This window comes from Astyanax mexicanus, chromosome 17 (genome assembly GCF_023375975.1).
Source record: "Astyanax mexicanus isolate ESR-SI-001 chromosome 17, AstMex3_surface, whole genome shotgun sequence".
Classification (NCBI taxonomy): domain Eukaryota; kingdom Metazoa; phylum Chordata; class Actinopteri; order Characiformes; family Acestrorhamphidae; genus Astyanax; species Astyanax mexicanus.
Genome location: NC_064424.1, coordinates 40065602 through 40082500, shown reverse-complemented (window position 1 = coordinate 40082500; position 16899 = coordinate 40065602). Strand labels below are relative to the sequence as shown.

Genomic DNA, 16899 nt, shown 5'->3' with positions numbered 1-16899 from the left:
CATATTCACATTAGAAGACAGAACAAATCACATAGAACATTAGGACACTCACATTAGAACAAAACATAGAACATATTTACATCAGAACACAGAACTTAGAACTTACTCACATTAGAACATTGAACATATTCACATTAAAACACAAAACATTAGAACATTCACATTACAACAAAGAACATATTTACATTAGAACATATTTAAATCAGAACATAAAACATTATAATAATACTCACATTAGAACATAAAACATATTCACATTAGATCATATTCAAATTGGAACATAGAACATTAGATCATATTCACATTAGAACATAAAACATATTCACATTAGATCATATTCAAATTGGAACATAGAACATTAGATCATATTCACATTAGAACATAAAACATATTCACATTAGAACATATTCAAATTGGAACATAGAACATTAGAACATATTTACATTAGAACATAAAACATATTCACATTAGAACATATTCACATAAAACATTAAAACACAGAACATATTTAAATTGGAAAATATTTATATTAGAAAAAACATTGTCATTTAGAATCTGATGCAGATACACAAATATAGGTCTATAAATATAAGTCTAGGTTTTTAAAAAAAACTAAAAAGCTTGGGTTCACTTGTATTCTATCAGCTCCATATTGGTGCGGGATGCTTATACTCAATGATTACATTTGCACTGTAGACACATTCTTATTATGTTTACAACAGTCCACAGAACAATATACCCTACATCAGTATATGTTTCTGGTTAATGAGGATAATGATCAACCTATTTAAAAAGTCATTCACATTCCAAACATGTGAAAATGAAACCAGATGCACAGTTTATGAAACATTTGTTAGTGAAATAATCATCTGATTGGCCCATGAAGACTATTTCTATAAAAATATTAAATATAAATATGGCTTGGCCATGGTATGGCTTTGCCATGGTATGTGTTAAAGTAAAGGATTTTTTTTTTCGCTGTCATAACAGCGGGAAAAGTATGCCTTTCACAGCTTGAAAAGTGAAAAATACATGTACTAATTCTCTTAATTAATTATGCGTGTCTCACTTGCCATTTGATTTAAGAGCCAGGTGCACTCTGACTGGTGAATTGCTATTTTAACGGCACAGCTACCTGGATGCTTTTCAGCAGAGGAAACTGGGCTGCTTATTGAAGGTGCGTGAGCAGATAATTTATGGAATCAGCAATTTTATTTTGAAATCTGTTTGTTGTTGATTTGTGCACTTCTGCGCATACTTGTGTCAGTGTGTGTGTGTAACGAGCGGGGGTGTAGCTTTGAGCACACACAGTGCTTGTGTTGCCAAGATAGCAATAAACATCATACTGCTGATGGCTGTATAGGTTCTTTTTACTCATTGGTGCACCTGTGTTTTCCATTGCCAACATAGCAATACACCTGAAATTCACCAGAACACACCTGATTTCTTAACCACCACTCCTATCAGCTTAGATATATTCACAAGTACCATTGCTATTTAAACTACATAAACAGTTAAAATAGGTGTGAAAGGGGTAAATATAGACTATTGTTGAGGTATAAGATAGCAGTGAGCATTGTGACAAACCTTGCACAGGGTATCAGACAGGGCTCATAGTTTTTAATATGGTCAAGCTTCAGAATTGGTGCTGAAAAGGTAAAAAGTGGAGTTATGAAATACTATGCTTTGGTAGAGGGATCATGCACAAACTCCTCCTCTTCCTTTACCCTATGTATACCCTTCTCTCTCACCTCATCGCCACATTGAAGTACATTGTATATACAGGGGTTAGACAGTGAAACTGAAACACCTGTTTTTAGAGCACAATAATTGATTGTGGTGACGGACAGTTCTGGTGGAAACAGGAGAGTTGAGGTGCACATTGAATTCTGCCGTGATTTGGTCAGCCGTGGTTTTATGTTTTTTGGATACAATCCGGGTTAGCACCCAAACATCCCTTTCAGACAGCTTCCTCTTACAGTGTCCACAGTTAATCCTGTTGGATGTGGTTGGTCCTTCTTGGTGGTGTGCTGACATTACCCTGGATACCGTGGCTCTTGATACATCACAAAGACTTGCTGTCTTGGTCACAGATGCTCCAGCAAGACCCGCACCAACAATTTGTCCTCTTTTGATTCCTTATAGCGTAAAGATTGGGCCTGAGGGCAATGATTGTGTTATACTTGGCAGCTGGTGTGTTGGTACATGGGGTCCAGGTGTAACTCATGCATTCGCATCGGAATTGTCTCAAGATTGAAACCTGAGTCAGGCCAATGCAGCTCAACTCAGGCTTGGCTTGTGGTACTTGGTCCAGAAATGACCGGAGTGATTTTTAAATACTGGGTAACAACTCAAGACATAAAACCTAACATATTCTAAAGCAGAGTTTCTCAACCGGTGGGCTAGGGACCACCAGGGGCCGTGAAGCACCCTGTAGGGGGCCGCAGGCTCATCCTCAGAGGAAGACAGTAGTCTGTAGTGAGCACTTTAAATCGGGGGTCTCAAACTCCCGGCCCGCAGAACGATATTTTGTGGCCTGCGACTTGAAATCAAATTTTAGTGTTACTGCAGCCCGCAAGAAAGACGCATTTTCTCCCCGTCCACCAGCACAACATCCTATTGATTTTAGTAGAGAGCGGCTCAAAAACGTTAATCAGAGTTGAATTTGAATTTTAAAAAGTCACGTATACGCCCACACACGCGGTGAGCCAAGAGATCCAGTGTTCTGTCGAGTTGTGCTACCCTGTCAAACCATGCTACCCTTCTGTGTATATTTAAAGCTCACCTTCCGCGAAAATCCGATTTTTCTTGTTTTTTGTGGAATACAGTAGGTCTCTCCGAGTTGAATGTGTACACCTGCACATTAAACTGTTTTGCAGCGCCCATTGTCTGCAGGAGCTAAGCAAAGAAATCCCCCCCCCCCCTCCGAAAAACGGGTGAATTTTGAATTATCTTTCTGCCTACGTAGGCAGAAACTCACAGACCAGCCCACCTTGGCTCGAGAAACTCCCAGAGGCGGAGCTGAAGCGACGCAACATCACCGCTCATCAGTTAGGAGGTGGGAGGCAGTGAGCGGCAGAGCGGTGGAGGGGCGTCGCAGTGCTCCTAGCCAATCAGAGGAGAGATATTTGCATGCTGTTTGCATGTATGAATATTCATGAGCAAAGCTGGAATCCGGTCATTTTGGACACACCCCTAAAACAGTCCATTAAAAAAGAGCTATACAGAGACACCTGAGCACTTTTTTTTTACAAAAACGGCTCACATGTCATTCATTCATACTAGAGACCACAACTAGACATTTTAAAATGAAAGAAAAAACAACGGAAGGTGACCTTTAAAGGTAAAAATACAAAAGACGCACAATATTACAGCATGTTAGTAGAAGTTCACTATATTTGGAAAGCCTAAATTACCGTTTCAGGGTAAAGTTATGGTAGCAAGAGTTTATTATACTCTGTTTTTTTTTTTTTTTTCTTAGTCCAAGTTTTTAAATTCACAATAAATACTAAAAAACAGAATAATCATAAAACACAAAAGAAATAATAATAATAATAATAATAATAATAATAATAATAATAATAATAATAATAAAAATAGGTTAGCGCATGTGCAGTGTGGTTTGGCACTTTGGGGTTTGGCAAACCTTAGAAACTAAAGCAGCATCTCAAGACCAAACATCCTACCCTTGTGGCAAAGCCAGTGGAGTACTTTTAACAAAAATACGACGGACTGCAGCTCCAAAAGAACTTGATCGTTTCCATTGTTTTTGGGGGTCTTGATGCTTTCCAGTTGTAAACAGGTGGGCTGTGAGGTAGAAAAGGGTGAGAACCCCTGTTCTAAAACACAAATGTCTGCAGTACCTTCTCTGCTCTTTCCCCCTGTGGTGCTTCTGAGACAAAGCGGTCCTCAACATGAGACAAGCGCATGTGAACACAATCCAGACAGCTGGAGTTGCCAGGTTTTGTTTTAAGAATGGGAATTTGTTGCCTGTTTTCTTTTTGATACAACTTTTTTACTGTAGTATCTAATCTATAGTCCATATGCTGCACATTTGAGCAGAGCGCTGTGTGTTTACATGCTAATCCCATCTATGCTGTTCCATCACCTGGGTTTGATCATGGACTGCTGGCTTTGAGAGTCTAAAAATAACCAGACGTTTTTCAAACCTGCTTTTCTTCCCGCAGACGTCTCTCTTTCTTAATCTCTTAAGGCAGAACCTTTTGATTACAGGGGCTTTTGTTGTGGTGCCTGACTCTGACGGCTACGCCACTTTAGGTTTTGCCAGTCTCCGTTACATATGCTCCCAGTAGAGCATGCATGCCCCGCTTCCACACCGCGCTGATTAATCACATACTGCTGGCATTCCTCATCCTCTTTCACACAGTCGGGGGGGTCAGAGGTAAATGCCTAATTAGCTCTTCTTTCTATTTCCTCCATCAGCCAGACGGAGGCCTTGTTCTCAGATGCTTTGTGGAGTGTATAACAGCGCACACACATGTTTGGATTCAGAAGACTAATTGAAATTCATGGGGGTTTTACCTGATGGTGTTCCGCCTCTTGAATGCATGCCCTCCTGGGGGATGTGCTTGGTGGTGCGTGGCCTGCAGCGTGTTTATTAGTGTTTATTCTGTCTTGGCTGCCCACAGACTTTCAGGGAGAAATGTTTTAATGTTCCATAGACTTAAAAACAGGTTTCTTCCCAATAAGAGACACATTGACTCTAATGTATTTACATTGAAGTAATGTTGGCAAATCTTGGTAAATGCTGTAGATTCTGTAGATTCTCAGTTATTCAGGAATAATATCTAACCAGCAGCTTTTTAGTGCACTGTGAGACTAAAGACATGTACGTACCTACAATATATTATATTCAGTCAATATAGAGAGGTTGGAGCCTTCTAGTGCACCATGACCTACATGTGAAAAAGTGTTTGCCCCCTAAACCTAATAGATAGTTACGCCTCCCTAGTTGCAGCAACAAGATTCATCAGTAACTTGCAGTAAGACTCACAGCATTGTGAAGGAATTTTGGCTCCACTCGTCTTTACAGAATTGTTGTCATGTTGCCACACTCAAAGATTTTCAAGCATGAACCAACTTTTTAATGTCATGCCACAGTATCTCAATCAGATTCTAGTCAGGACTTTGAGTAGGCCACTCCAAAATCTTCACTTTTTATTTTTCTTCAGCCATTCCGAGGTGGACTTTCTCGTGTGTTCATCATTGGATCATTGTCCTGCTGCAGAACCCAAGTTTGTTTTTGCCTGAGGTCACAAACAGATGACCAGACATTCTCCTTTACTATTTTTTGTGGTCAGTGAATTCATGGTTTTATTTACCACCACCATGTTTTACTGTAGGTATGAAATTCTTTTTTCTGAATTACAATTGTACATTTACTGCAGGTATAATGGGACATACACTATTCAAAAAGTTTAACTTTTGTCTTGTCAGACCACAGAGTATTTTTCCAAAAGTCTTGGGGATTATCAAGTTGTTAGCTGGCAAAATTGAGACGAGCCTTAATGTTATATTGCTCAGCAGTGGTTTTTGTCTTGGCAATCTGCTATGTAGGCCATTATTGTCTAGTCCAGGCATGAACACTGACCTTACCTGAGGCAGTTAAGGCCTGCAGTTCTTTGCCTGTAGTTGTGGGTTCTTTTTGTGACCTCTTGGATGAGTTGTCGTTGTGCTCTTGGAGTAATTTTGGTTGGTCGGCCACTCTTGGGAAGGCTCACCAGCGTATAAATTTCTGCCATTCGCTTTATAACCTTTTTCAGACTGACAGAACTAAATTATTATTTTTCATTTGTTCCTGAATTTCTTTGGATATAGGCATGATGTCTAGCTTTTAAGAATCTTTTGGTGTACTCTGCTTTGTCAGTCAGGTCCTGTTTAAGTGATTTCTTGATTGAGAACAAGTGTGGCAGTAAAAAAAAAATGGAATCATAATCAGCTTTTTTATGTTTTTATGTGTATTTCATGATTATTATTTTTTACACTGTGAGAAACAAAAGATTTGGAGCTTACTGGCAAGGCAGCGCTAATCTAACTGAGCACATAACTAAGCTACCAAGCTATCATATTAGCCCCAGTTCTAACAGTATAGAAATTAGACATAGAATGTACAAATAGCATATGAACTTTTTTAATGGCTTGTCTTATGGGTATGTCATTAGCTTAGCTACATTGCTAACAGATTTTACACCTGTAGAGAACTCACAAATAGTCCTGCTAGCCATATGGCATTTGATTTGCCATAGCTGCAGTGTTGGATATCTCAACCTGAAAGAAAAAAATAATAATTGCAGGGAGGCACCCTGCCAAAAATATACAGATATACACTAACAGTCTACAGTTTTTCAGTTTTTCCCTACATTGTAAATTAATACTGAAGTCATCTAGATTATGAAGGAACACATAGGGAATCATGTAGTATCTTAAAAGAGTTAACCAAACAAATATTCTGTGAAGCATTTAGGTGCTTTTAGCTGGGGAGCTGTAAACTTGCAGTTTCTGAGGCTGGTAACCCTGATGAACTTATTCTGTGCAACAGAGGTAACTATTGCTCTTCCTTTCTTGAGGCAGTCCTGATGGAGACAGTTTTATTATGTTTTTAATGGTCTTTGCGACTGCATTTGAGGATGCTTTCAAAGACTTTCAATGGTCTTAAAAAGTTTTGGATTGGCTGATCTTCATTTCTTAAAGTCCTTGTGTTATTTACTTAGTAGTTTTTGCCATAATATGGATGAGAACATTACTCAAATAGAGCTACTGTATTTACCGTATACCAAACCATTCCAGGTGACTCTACCTCATAAAGCTGACTGAGAAAATCCAGCCAAGATGTGCAAAACTGTCAACTAATCAAGAGGAGCTACTTTGGAAGAGTCTGAAATATGAAACATATTCTGGCTTGTTTAACAATGCAGAACATTTTAAATAAGGAAAAAGCACAGATGGTGTGTCCAAACTTGACTGGTACTGAAAGACCAAATCAGAATGTAAATCCCGCCCACAGAGTGCACTAATTGGTCTACTGAGCACAAGAAGAAACCTGTATGTCCTGCCCTCACTCGCTCATGTGCAAGCAGTCTGATATACTGATTTCTGGGATATTTGTATATGATGTGCAGGCGTCAAGGAGAGGCTTATTTTTAGCCTTGTAAGACCAAAAGACCCTGAAACACATCATGTGTATAGAAAATGTATTTTGTTGAAGCTGGAATTTGATATGAATTTTAGTTTTATACTGGTGAAATGGGCGCTAGTTTGTTACCTGAGTAGTAATGTGGTGAAAACTGGGAGTAAATAAGCTGAGAGGAAGCGAAGCTCCTGTGTTTCAGACTCTTGGGAAGTTCCTGAGTGATTTCCCGTAACTTTCCGCTCTCTCAGCATCTCCAGATCAGAGGTCAGGTAGCATGAACTGACCTTTAGCTGTCCTCCTCCCCCCTCTTCCCCTCCAGCCACTCATCAGGTCCTCAGCAGCACATGGTAGTGTGGATTTATAAAGCTTTGTTCAAGACTTACAAATGTTCTTCTTTCTGGCTTCAGTCCCCGAGAGAAAGGAGCTCTGGAAAAGTGCCTTTCCACTCTCACATGTGAAATTATTCACTGACACACATTCATGTAAAGTTATCTCATTCCTTTTATCTTCTTTGAATATTCTTTGAAAAATATACTCTTCTGGTTTTATAGAGAACATAAAACTTTAAAATCTTTGAAGCCAGAAAAAAATGCAGAGAATACATGAAGATTGGTGACAGTCTAAGTGCAGTGACTTGTTCTAAACAACAAAAGAACATTAGAAATGATTCTTGTTAAATTCATGGTCCAGCGGATTTAGGTGCTGCCACTATGATTGGTAGATCGCTGGTTTGAATCCCGTTTATGTATCTTGCCATCAGCTGCCGAAGCCCTGAGAGAGCCAAATTGACCTTGCTCTCTCTGGATGGGTAGATGGTGCTCTCTATCCCCTGATCACTCCTAGGGTGATGTCGATCAGCGCAAGGCGTCTGTGAGCTGATGTATCTTCAGAACTAAGTTGCTGTGCTTTCCTCCAAACATGCTGTGATGCTACTCGGCAATGTTGCATCAGCAACAGTTCAAAAAGAAGTGGTGGTTGACTTCACATGTATCTGAAGGCATGTGTTAGTTTTTATCCTCCTGGTGTTGGGGCATCAGTAGTGATAGGAGGAGTCCTAATGTGTGGTTTGGGTAATTGGCCTTGTAAATTGGGGACAATTTGGTGAATTTGATGTTAATACACTTCCTGTCCCAGTTTAATTTTAGATTCTTTCTTAATTTTGAAAATGTTAGAAAGACTACACATATTAATATAATATACAGTACCAACCCTTTGGAACTTAATGGTAGTTTTCTTTCGAATTAGGATATATTTTCTCATCTGGTCTCCTGTTCAAATATACAAAGTATTTTTATAAATCTCTGCTGTTTTCACCACTGTTGTCAGCAGGTCAGCAGAACCCTGAGCTGTTGGGCTGAGCTGATGGGCTGTTGCTTTGAAATTCTCTTACTAAGCTAACTAGCAAGCTAAACACTAGGCATTTAAAGTCTTTGTGCATTGCCTATGTAATGTAAACAAAGGTTTGTTCACCAGTGATCGTCAGCTTTATGGTGTAGTCACCTGAAGTGACTTTCAGTTAGCAGCTGTACCTTTTCAAGACTTAACTACTTGCATCAGTTGTAAAGTTGTGAAAAATTAGAGTTGGTATATAGTGAATAGGCCTATTTGAGAAATGTTATAACCCATATTATATCACAAGTAGTTCAACCCTGCAATATGATTGTCTGAGAGACGTTCTATGAGTGCTATTATCAGCCGGTAGTGCACTGTAACCGAAGCTCTCCATGTATTACTCTGCCACATACAGGTAACCTAGCCACAATACAGTGCCTACAATCCAAACAGCGCAGCTACAAACAGAGCAGCAATGGAACTATTTTTTTATTACTTGTGGAGGGTTTATTACCGAACAGATCATACTTTCTCCCCCTCTTTAACTGAAAATCGTTCAATAAACAGCGATAATGAAACTGTGGTATAATCGCAATAATGCACCCGAGGTTTATGCTATAACGTGTAATATTTGCACTGCTGTGCTGATCTATGACGGCAGCGTATCAGTGCCAATATTACACACTATAGCACAAACCTCTCAATTATTATTGCTTAGTTAGAGAAAAAAATACTTTCAAAAATGAAGGTCGGTCAATCTAAAATGTTAGGAACTTTGAAAGTATTCTCAAGGGTAGTCACAAAGACCATCAAAAACGTTATGATGAAACTGGCTCTAATCAGGGCTGTCCCAGGAAGTAAGAGCATAAGTTTCCTTTGTTACACAAAATACGTTTATCAGAGTTACCAGCTTCAGAAACCGCAAGTTAACAGCTCCCCGGATAAGATCACCTAAATACTTCACAGAGTATTATTATTTCTTTAACACTTTTAAGTTACTACATGATTTCTTATGTGTTCCTTCATAGTCTGGATTAATTCAATATTTATTTACAATGAGACGAAGTGTCCAAACTTTTGACTGGTATTGTATATGATTTTTTTCTATTTCACCCTCATATGCAAATTATTGAGTCATAAAGCGTGTGTCCCTTTGCCAAACCCATTTCTCTAGAGCTGCTACAGCCGCTCTGCTGAACGCAGCACTTTTACACTGCAGGTAACACTGTATCCATATAAACCGTCAGTCAGGAGTTGCCCTTTGGCAGAACTCTTGGCACCTCAGCAGATCTGACAAATGACAGACTACAGTGAGCGTGTCGGGGCAGAACTTCAGCAGACTGTTCATGTGTGAGGAAGAAGGTGTTAATATCACACTCAGTCCTCGAACGCACGAGAACTTCCCATGTGTGATGAAATATGTAGCCCAGAGTCAGCTTAGAGGAATCCTGTTTACAGTGTCAGCGTCTTCCCCAAAACACACTGCACTCCATCTCACGCTCCGACTCACGCTTCAACTCACGCTTAGCATTTAAAAAATTAAATGCGGTTGTGCTGTTCACACTACACGACTGGTAGTGCTGTAATTCACTCAATCCTTTGGTTGTTGTGAATTTCACATTTTCATATGACTGATCGACAGTGATGGGAATAACAGCGTTGAAATAAACCGCTTTACTTCGCGCATACAGACAAAGGCGCAAGTGTTTGTGTGTGCGTTGTGTGTGTGAGTCACAAGGGAGGGGAGGATGAGATAACCACAATGATTGGCTAAGGTATAGTAAGCCCTTCAGCCAATCAGAGAAAATAGGTAGGTGGGTGTTTAGAATGCATGCATAGTGAGAGATGGCGAGTGAGGAGGACTCCAGTAGCAAAACAGCCTTTTTCAGATGGAAATACCGACACTATTTCAAACTCACTGAGGTCAAAGGTAAAAATGTGCACATCGAGTGACACGGAGGCGAGTAACACAAAAGTAACGCAATAGTTACTTTCTCTGGTAAATAGTTACTTGTATAGCGGAGTAACTCAGTTAGTAACTCAGTTACTTTTTTGGAGAAGTAATTAGTAACTATAATTAATAACTTTTTTCAAAGTAACGTGCCCAACACTGCTGATCCACAACATGGGGGCACCAATTATAATTTATTTTTAGGTGAGAAATTTCAATCTAATCTGGCTGCTCTCCCTAAATGCATTTTTAATGAGAACATGCCAGACCTAGTGCTTGCTATACAGAATCTCTATGCAATCTCATTGGTTGTAGGGTTGAAGGGTTTGAATCTCTCTTGACTCACAGTCAGTCCAAATACCGTGTTTTTCACACTAAAAGGAGCACTGGATTTTAAGGCACACTATCAATGAACATCTATTTTGTGGTTTATTTTTATACATAAGGTGAACTGGATTATAAAGCGCATTATACGACACTAATAAGGAACTGGGGTGGGCCCTGCTGGTTTAACTAAGTTAGGTAAAGCTAAGCTAAGTAAACAAAACTGTAATTCTTAAAGTCAAACGAGTTCTGGATGTTAATCTACACAGATTTCTCTCCTGAAAACTGCTTACTTGTGTGTGTAAAGCACTTCCGTTCATTTATAGTAAGCTTAGATTTCCAGATTTTCACTAATGCTGGGTGCAGCAGCAAAAGCATTAGTGGCTAACTGTTAGCGCTAGCTACGATTAGCACTAGTAAACCCCGCCCAACAGTGCTACACTGAGGAAGACTGAGTGTTACGGTAAGCCAGGGTGATATTTGCTAGTGGTTCCTCCCACGTAGCTTGTATTAATACAATAAATGTGCAGACTACAGTCTGATATACTCACCTTTGAACAACAAAAGAGCTAGTGGTTAGCACGGTTAGCAGATAATGGGCAGTAAATGTCTGGACTTTCTATATATAATGGCTTGCAAAAACTGGTTCCAGTCCCCAGCAAAGTTTTACCTGCTCCTGCTGTCGGATCTCCAGCTTTTTTTAGGCTTGCCAGATTTATTCCATTTGAACTTAGATGTCAGAATTTGAGTTCCAAAATATAATTTTTCTTTACTGCCAGTGTAGTAGCAATTACTTTGAAGCTGCTATTTTGAAGTAAAGTTGCTTAAGCAATAATACACAAGAGGGAGTATTATAACCGAAGATTAGCACAGTAGTGCCAATATTACATGCTATAGCACGAACCTCAGGTGTATTATTGCGATTATACCACAGTTCAGTTATCACTTTTTGTTAAAAGATTTTGAGTTAAGCAAGACGATAAAATGTGATTGGTTTGGTTATAAACACTCCACCAGTTAAAATAATTCCATAGCTGCTCTGTTTGTAGCTGCGTTGTAGGCGCTGCATTATCGGTCATTACAACGGAATTACGAGAGTCCCCTATTTTACATTCAGCATAAAATACCCTATATTAACTGGAAAATATATACACTTACTTTTTTAATAATAACAACTCTTAACCTGATATTGGTGGCTGGTAATGTGTGTAATAATGCGTATTTTTGAATCTCTGGGTTTATTTATTTGCGGGACAGTGTCTTTGTCTGCGCCGCCTATTGGAGACATGGCATTTCTGCACTGTGCCTCTATAGGATCCAGCTCCTCTCTGTGGTGTATAATGACATCGCATTTGGTTTGTATTTGGTTTGTAAGCGCTGCATCATTGCTAGGTTACCTGTATGTGGCAGAGTTATACATGGTGCATTACCAGCTAGTAATGTCCCTCATAAAACGTCTCATAGCCAGTCACATTGCAGGGTCGGAATTAACTGTGGTATAGTAAATAATATCTATGTATCTTATGCAAACAGATTAGCAATTTGTCGTGCGTATATGGTGTATATCCAGAATGATATTTAGGATTTTTTGCATTAAAGAAATGAATTGCCAACATACACACACAAAAACTCATAACAGAAAAAAACATATGCTACAACAACAGATATTTAGAGAAATATCTGTCCTAAGTGCATTGGGACAAAAGTATTTTTATTGGTTAAAATTCAGATGTATCAAGTTTGATCAGATTCAGCAGCTTCCAAAGCAAATTAATCATAATATTCAACATTCCTAGTCTCTGTTAATTACAACCTCATACTGCAACCAGGCAGCATATCATTTAAAACCTGTAATATGATAATTTGTTATATAGTGAACAAAGCGTGCTACAGTTTCTCTTTAAGCTAAAGAAGATTGCTGTAAATTATGTTGAACACATTTGTGGGAAGTAGAGAAAGGACTGGCCAATCATATCAGTGTTACGTAACATTGGACATGATATCGAGACCAAAGAAACAAAGCCAAAGCATGATGGTGAGATTGCACTGACACCCATTTAAAGCTTCATAATTACTCGTGAGACTGCAGGCATCCGACTCTGCTGCTCTCTGTCTGTCAGTCTTTTGGCAATCAGTCTGTCAGTGTGTCGTCAGTGCCCTCAGTCCCAAAGCTCTTAAACTTATAATTATCCTTTCTGTAGCCCTGATTTACTGCAGGCGACCCGAACAGTCTGAATAAATCACATTAGCTCATGTAGAGAGTGTCAGTCTGCTCTTTCATATTCTCTCTCTCTCTCTCTCTCTCTCTCTCTCTCTCTCTCTCTCTGCCTTTCTCTCACTCATTCTTACTTTCTGTCACTCTCTCCCTGCCTTGTATTTTCTTGCTTTCTTACTTTCTATGCTATTTCTTTCTGTCTAACTTTTTCTCACTCTGGTACTCTCACTCTTTTTCTTTCTCTTGCTTTCAGTATATGTTACTTTCTTGCTCTCCCACTCTTTTATAATGATTTTACACATTCAGTTGTTTTTTCTAGTCTCGTTTACTTAGTGTTTTCCACCTTGGTTTGGTTTTGTTTCACTCAACTGCAAGTGCAAAACAAGAAAGTACATACAGGTAAAGAAGGTTCTGTGTTCTGTGAATTAGCATGTCTTAAAGGGGACATTTTATACCTCTTTTTATGAAGTTCTTTGCCCCAAATGACTTTTACATAAAGAGATCCCCTCAGCTCTGTTCTTACCAGTTTCAGTCCTTTTCAGAATGAGTCGTTTAAGGGCTCTGTTTTAATTTTAATGCCATGTTTATGCTAAGAGTTTACCACAAGTTAGTGTTAGCTTGTGCCAAATGGCAAAATATGAACAAATAGGTATAGATCCTGCCCTCAGATGAAGTCTGCTGGCTAATCCTGCTGTTTACTGTCGGAGGTTCTCAACAGAACTTACCAAAATTGTGTGTTGTCAACTGATCCAGTGGGTGGGGATCTGGTGGGTGTTGACGGGTGGGGGGTGGTGCCAGGGAGCCATCCAGGAATAATGGAGCCATCCAAACAGCCCATAGAGGCGTATTATTTCAGACACCATACTCTTTCTAACTTGATGTGCCAAAACATAATTTAAGTGTTGTAAAAAGGAATGGCAACATTACAAAGTGGTAAATGTTTTTTTTTTTTTTTGTGAAATGTGTTGCAGGTTTGAAAAGCAGGAATGGATGTATATTAATAAATGAAATGAAGTAGAGCAGATAAAATATAAAACCATTTGGTTTCTACTGTCTGTGATCAAATAAAATATAAGAAACACTTTGTTTCTTATTATTTGCATTATGTGTACACTCTCAACTTGATCTGACTCTTTATTTTCATTTTACTGTCACTTTCACTTTGTTCTTTCTCTCTTCTTTGTTCTTTTTTGTCTCTCTGTCTCTCTCTCTCTTTTATAAAATGCTGTAATCCTTTGTTCTCTGTTGGCCTGCAGTGGTTCTGCTGAGTTTAGCTCTGAGAGCAGTTACAGGACACTCTGAGTTCTGGATGCTCTGTTTTCCAACACTCTGAACAAGCATCGCAGAGCCCCATCCCTCCCCAGAGGACCAGCAGAGTTCTGGAAGTAATTACCCCGCTTGGCATTGTAAATTGGGGTTATTTGGACGGGGCCATCTTCATGTTACCCCTCCAAGACTGAGACTGAGCCCTGTGTGTCCTCTCTGCTGTGGGAGAACTCCACAGTGGTTTCTTCTCATTATGGCAGACATGAGGTAATTCTTCCTGAGTCAGCTGAGGGCCTGAGGTTCTCTAACCTTTGATTTAAAGTGCTGCAGATTTAAGCACTTTCTAGATCTTTGAAACCTGAACAGATTTAGGTCTAATCAATTTTATATTTATTTATACAGTGGCAGGGGTGTAGCAGCAAATTCTGGGCCCTGTACATTTTCAATGTCAGATGGGGTATCTTAATTAGGGTTGGGTGGTACTTGCGTAAGTTTGCAAAGGTAGTGCAGATGGTCTTATGTTCACATGGCTTAGGCAACCATCTACAGGCAATGAACAATGAAACTGAAGCACCTGTCATTTTAGTGTGGGAAGATTCGAGACTAAATTGGAGCAGCCTGGTGGCCAATCTTTAATCATTAATTGCACATTGCACCAGTAAGAGCAGAGTGTGAAGGTTCTATTAGCAGGGTAAGAGCACAGTTCTGCTCTAAATATTGCAATTCACACAACATTATGTGTGACATACCAGAGTTCAAAAGAGGACAAATTGTTGGTGCACGTCTTGCTAACAAATCTGTGACCAAGACAGCAAGTCTTTGTGATGTATCAAGAGCCACGGTATCCAGGGTAATGTCAGCATACCACCAAGAAGGACCAACCACATCCAACAGGATTAACTGTGGACGCTGTAAGAGGAAGCTGTCTGAAAGGGATGTTCGGGTGCTAACCCAGATTGTATCCAAAAAACATAAAACCACGGCTGATCAAATCACGACAGAATTCAATGTGCACCTCAACTCTCCTGTTTCCATCAGAACTGTCAGTCGAGACAATAAATTATTGTGGTCTAAAACCAGGTGTTTCAGTTTCATTGTCCAACCCCTGTATGTCTGCATTATAAACCAACAGGAAAACATGGTAATTCTGATGCTCTGGAGATAAGAGGCAGGTTCAAACCTGGAAAAAAAGCAAATATCTTTTATATTACAGTCTACAGATACATTTAGCTTCAGTGGAAAACCTAAGAACTGTAGTATTACCTGGCGACTGTGTGTGTGTGCGTGTGTGTGTGTCTGAGGGCGTGTGTAAGTGGATGTGATGGTATATGATTGGGTGTGAGAGTGTGTACTTTGTGAGTGGGTCTGATCTCACCTCCGCAGTGTGTGTTCTGTTGTGGATACTGCCAGGCTTCAGTGTGTGTGGTGAGTGTGTGTGTGTGTGTGTGAGTTTGTAGTCATGAGGCTTTGGATGTTCTTGCTGGGATGGATTCTGCTGGATTTACAGGGACAGGCATTTACAAGACCAGAGCGTCGGAGGAGTAGCTTAGTGAAGGTATGATCTCAGCCTTTGTTCTGAATGAACACACAGGAAAAACAGTGATTGTATCTCTTTAGGGATTTCCTGTTTATTTCCTGTTTATTTGTAAAAGTACAAGTGCTGTACCAAAAAAATTACTTGCAAGTGCCACACTTAAGTGGAAGCACTAAAGTATTCAACATTTTTTTTTAACTTAAGTACTGGAAATAGTTCATTCTTAAATGTAGTAGTGAAGTACTGAAAGAAAAGTACAGTACTGTGTTATTAGTGTAGTTATTACAGAAAGCAGCGGGAAATTTCTCAGAATGAAAGGCCGAATGGGAACAGTAAAATCTTCGTATAAGATCAGCTTGATCTCTTTATTCCCTCAATGAGGAGCAGTTTCATCAAAGTGACACCAGTGACAGTGCAGAGCATCTACCGCTCTGGATTTAGTGATAAAGTGGGTGAAATGATGCCTAACATTTTTATAATTGTTACAAGCTATGATGCAGCACATAAACAGTGTCAAAGTAAAGTGGAAGAAGGAAAACATAATAATAATAATACTCCAGTAGATACAGATACAGCATTTCTACTTTGTTACTATACATCTTTGTTGATTTCTCGATTTATTAAAATGATTACTTTTTCTCCAAAAAGCTGATTTTCAGCTCTTTAAATGTAGATTTTTGAATGCGTCTTGAAACAAATAGTAATCAAATGTTTACGTCTTACAGTGTGAAATTGTAGATTTAAACTGGGATTCCAGCCTGATATTCAGCTGTTCAGTGGGGTATTTATACATCTTATTTATTAAAGTGTATGTGATCTCTTTATATATCTATTTTTGATATTCCCAACACATACAAAATGTACTTAATCAATTCAAAATCTCAGATTCTAGTCTATACAGAGTTTAGCCCATTTTAAATGATCTTCTAACACTCTCCATTCAACTCTATACTCTACAATAACCATTTATTAACAGTACTTCCAACAGAATGTCTCGCCTTATAATTGACACTAATTAAGACTTAATTATTAATCTTTAGAACATTATGATTACTTTTCAATTCATTATTATCGCTATCTTAAAGAAACTCCTGAAGACAGAGCTCCTCAAAGAGCACTTACTCTCT

The 16899-nt window shown here is 39.0% G+C and overlaps 1 protein-coding gene across 2 annotated transcripts in view; it reads left to right on the top strand.

Moving 5' to 3' along the window:
• si:ch211-196i2.1 (collagen alpha-1(I) chain) overlaps positions 1–16899 on the top strand; it is a 205912-nt gene that overhangs the window by 94687 nt on the left and 94326 nt on the right. The window contains exon 1 of one of the 2 annotated variants that reach the window (XM_049466433.1): positions 15623–15793. The exons of the other annotated variant lie outside the window; for it this stretch is intronic. Coding sequence (XP_049322390.1) covers positions 15698–15793 — 96 coding nt within the window. The 5' untranslated portion in view covers positions 15623–15697. Of the gene's footprint in view, positions 1–15622; positions 15794–16899 lie in introns of those variants that run through there. 2 annotated transcript variants of the gene reach the window in all.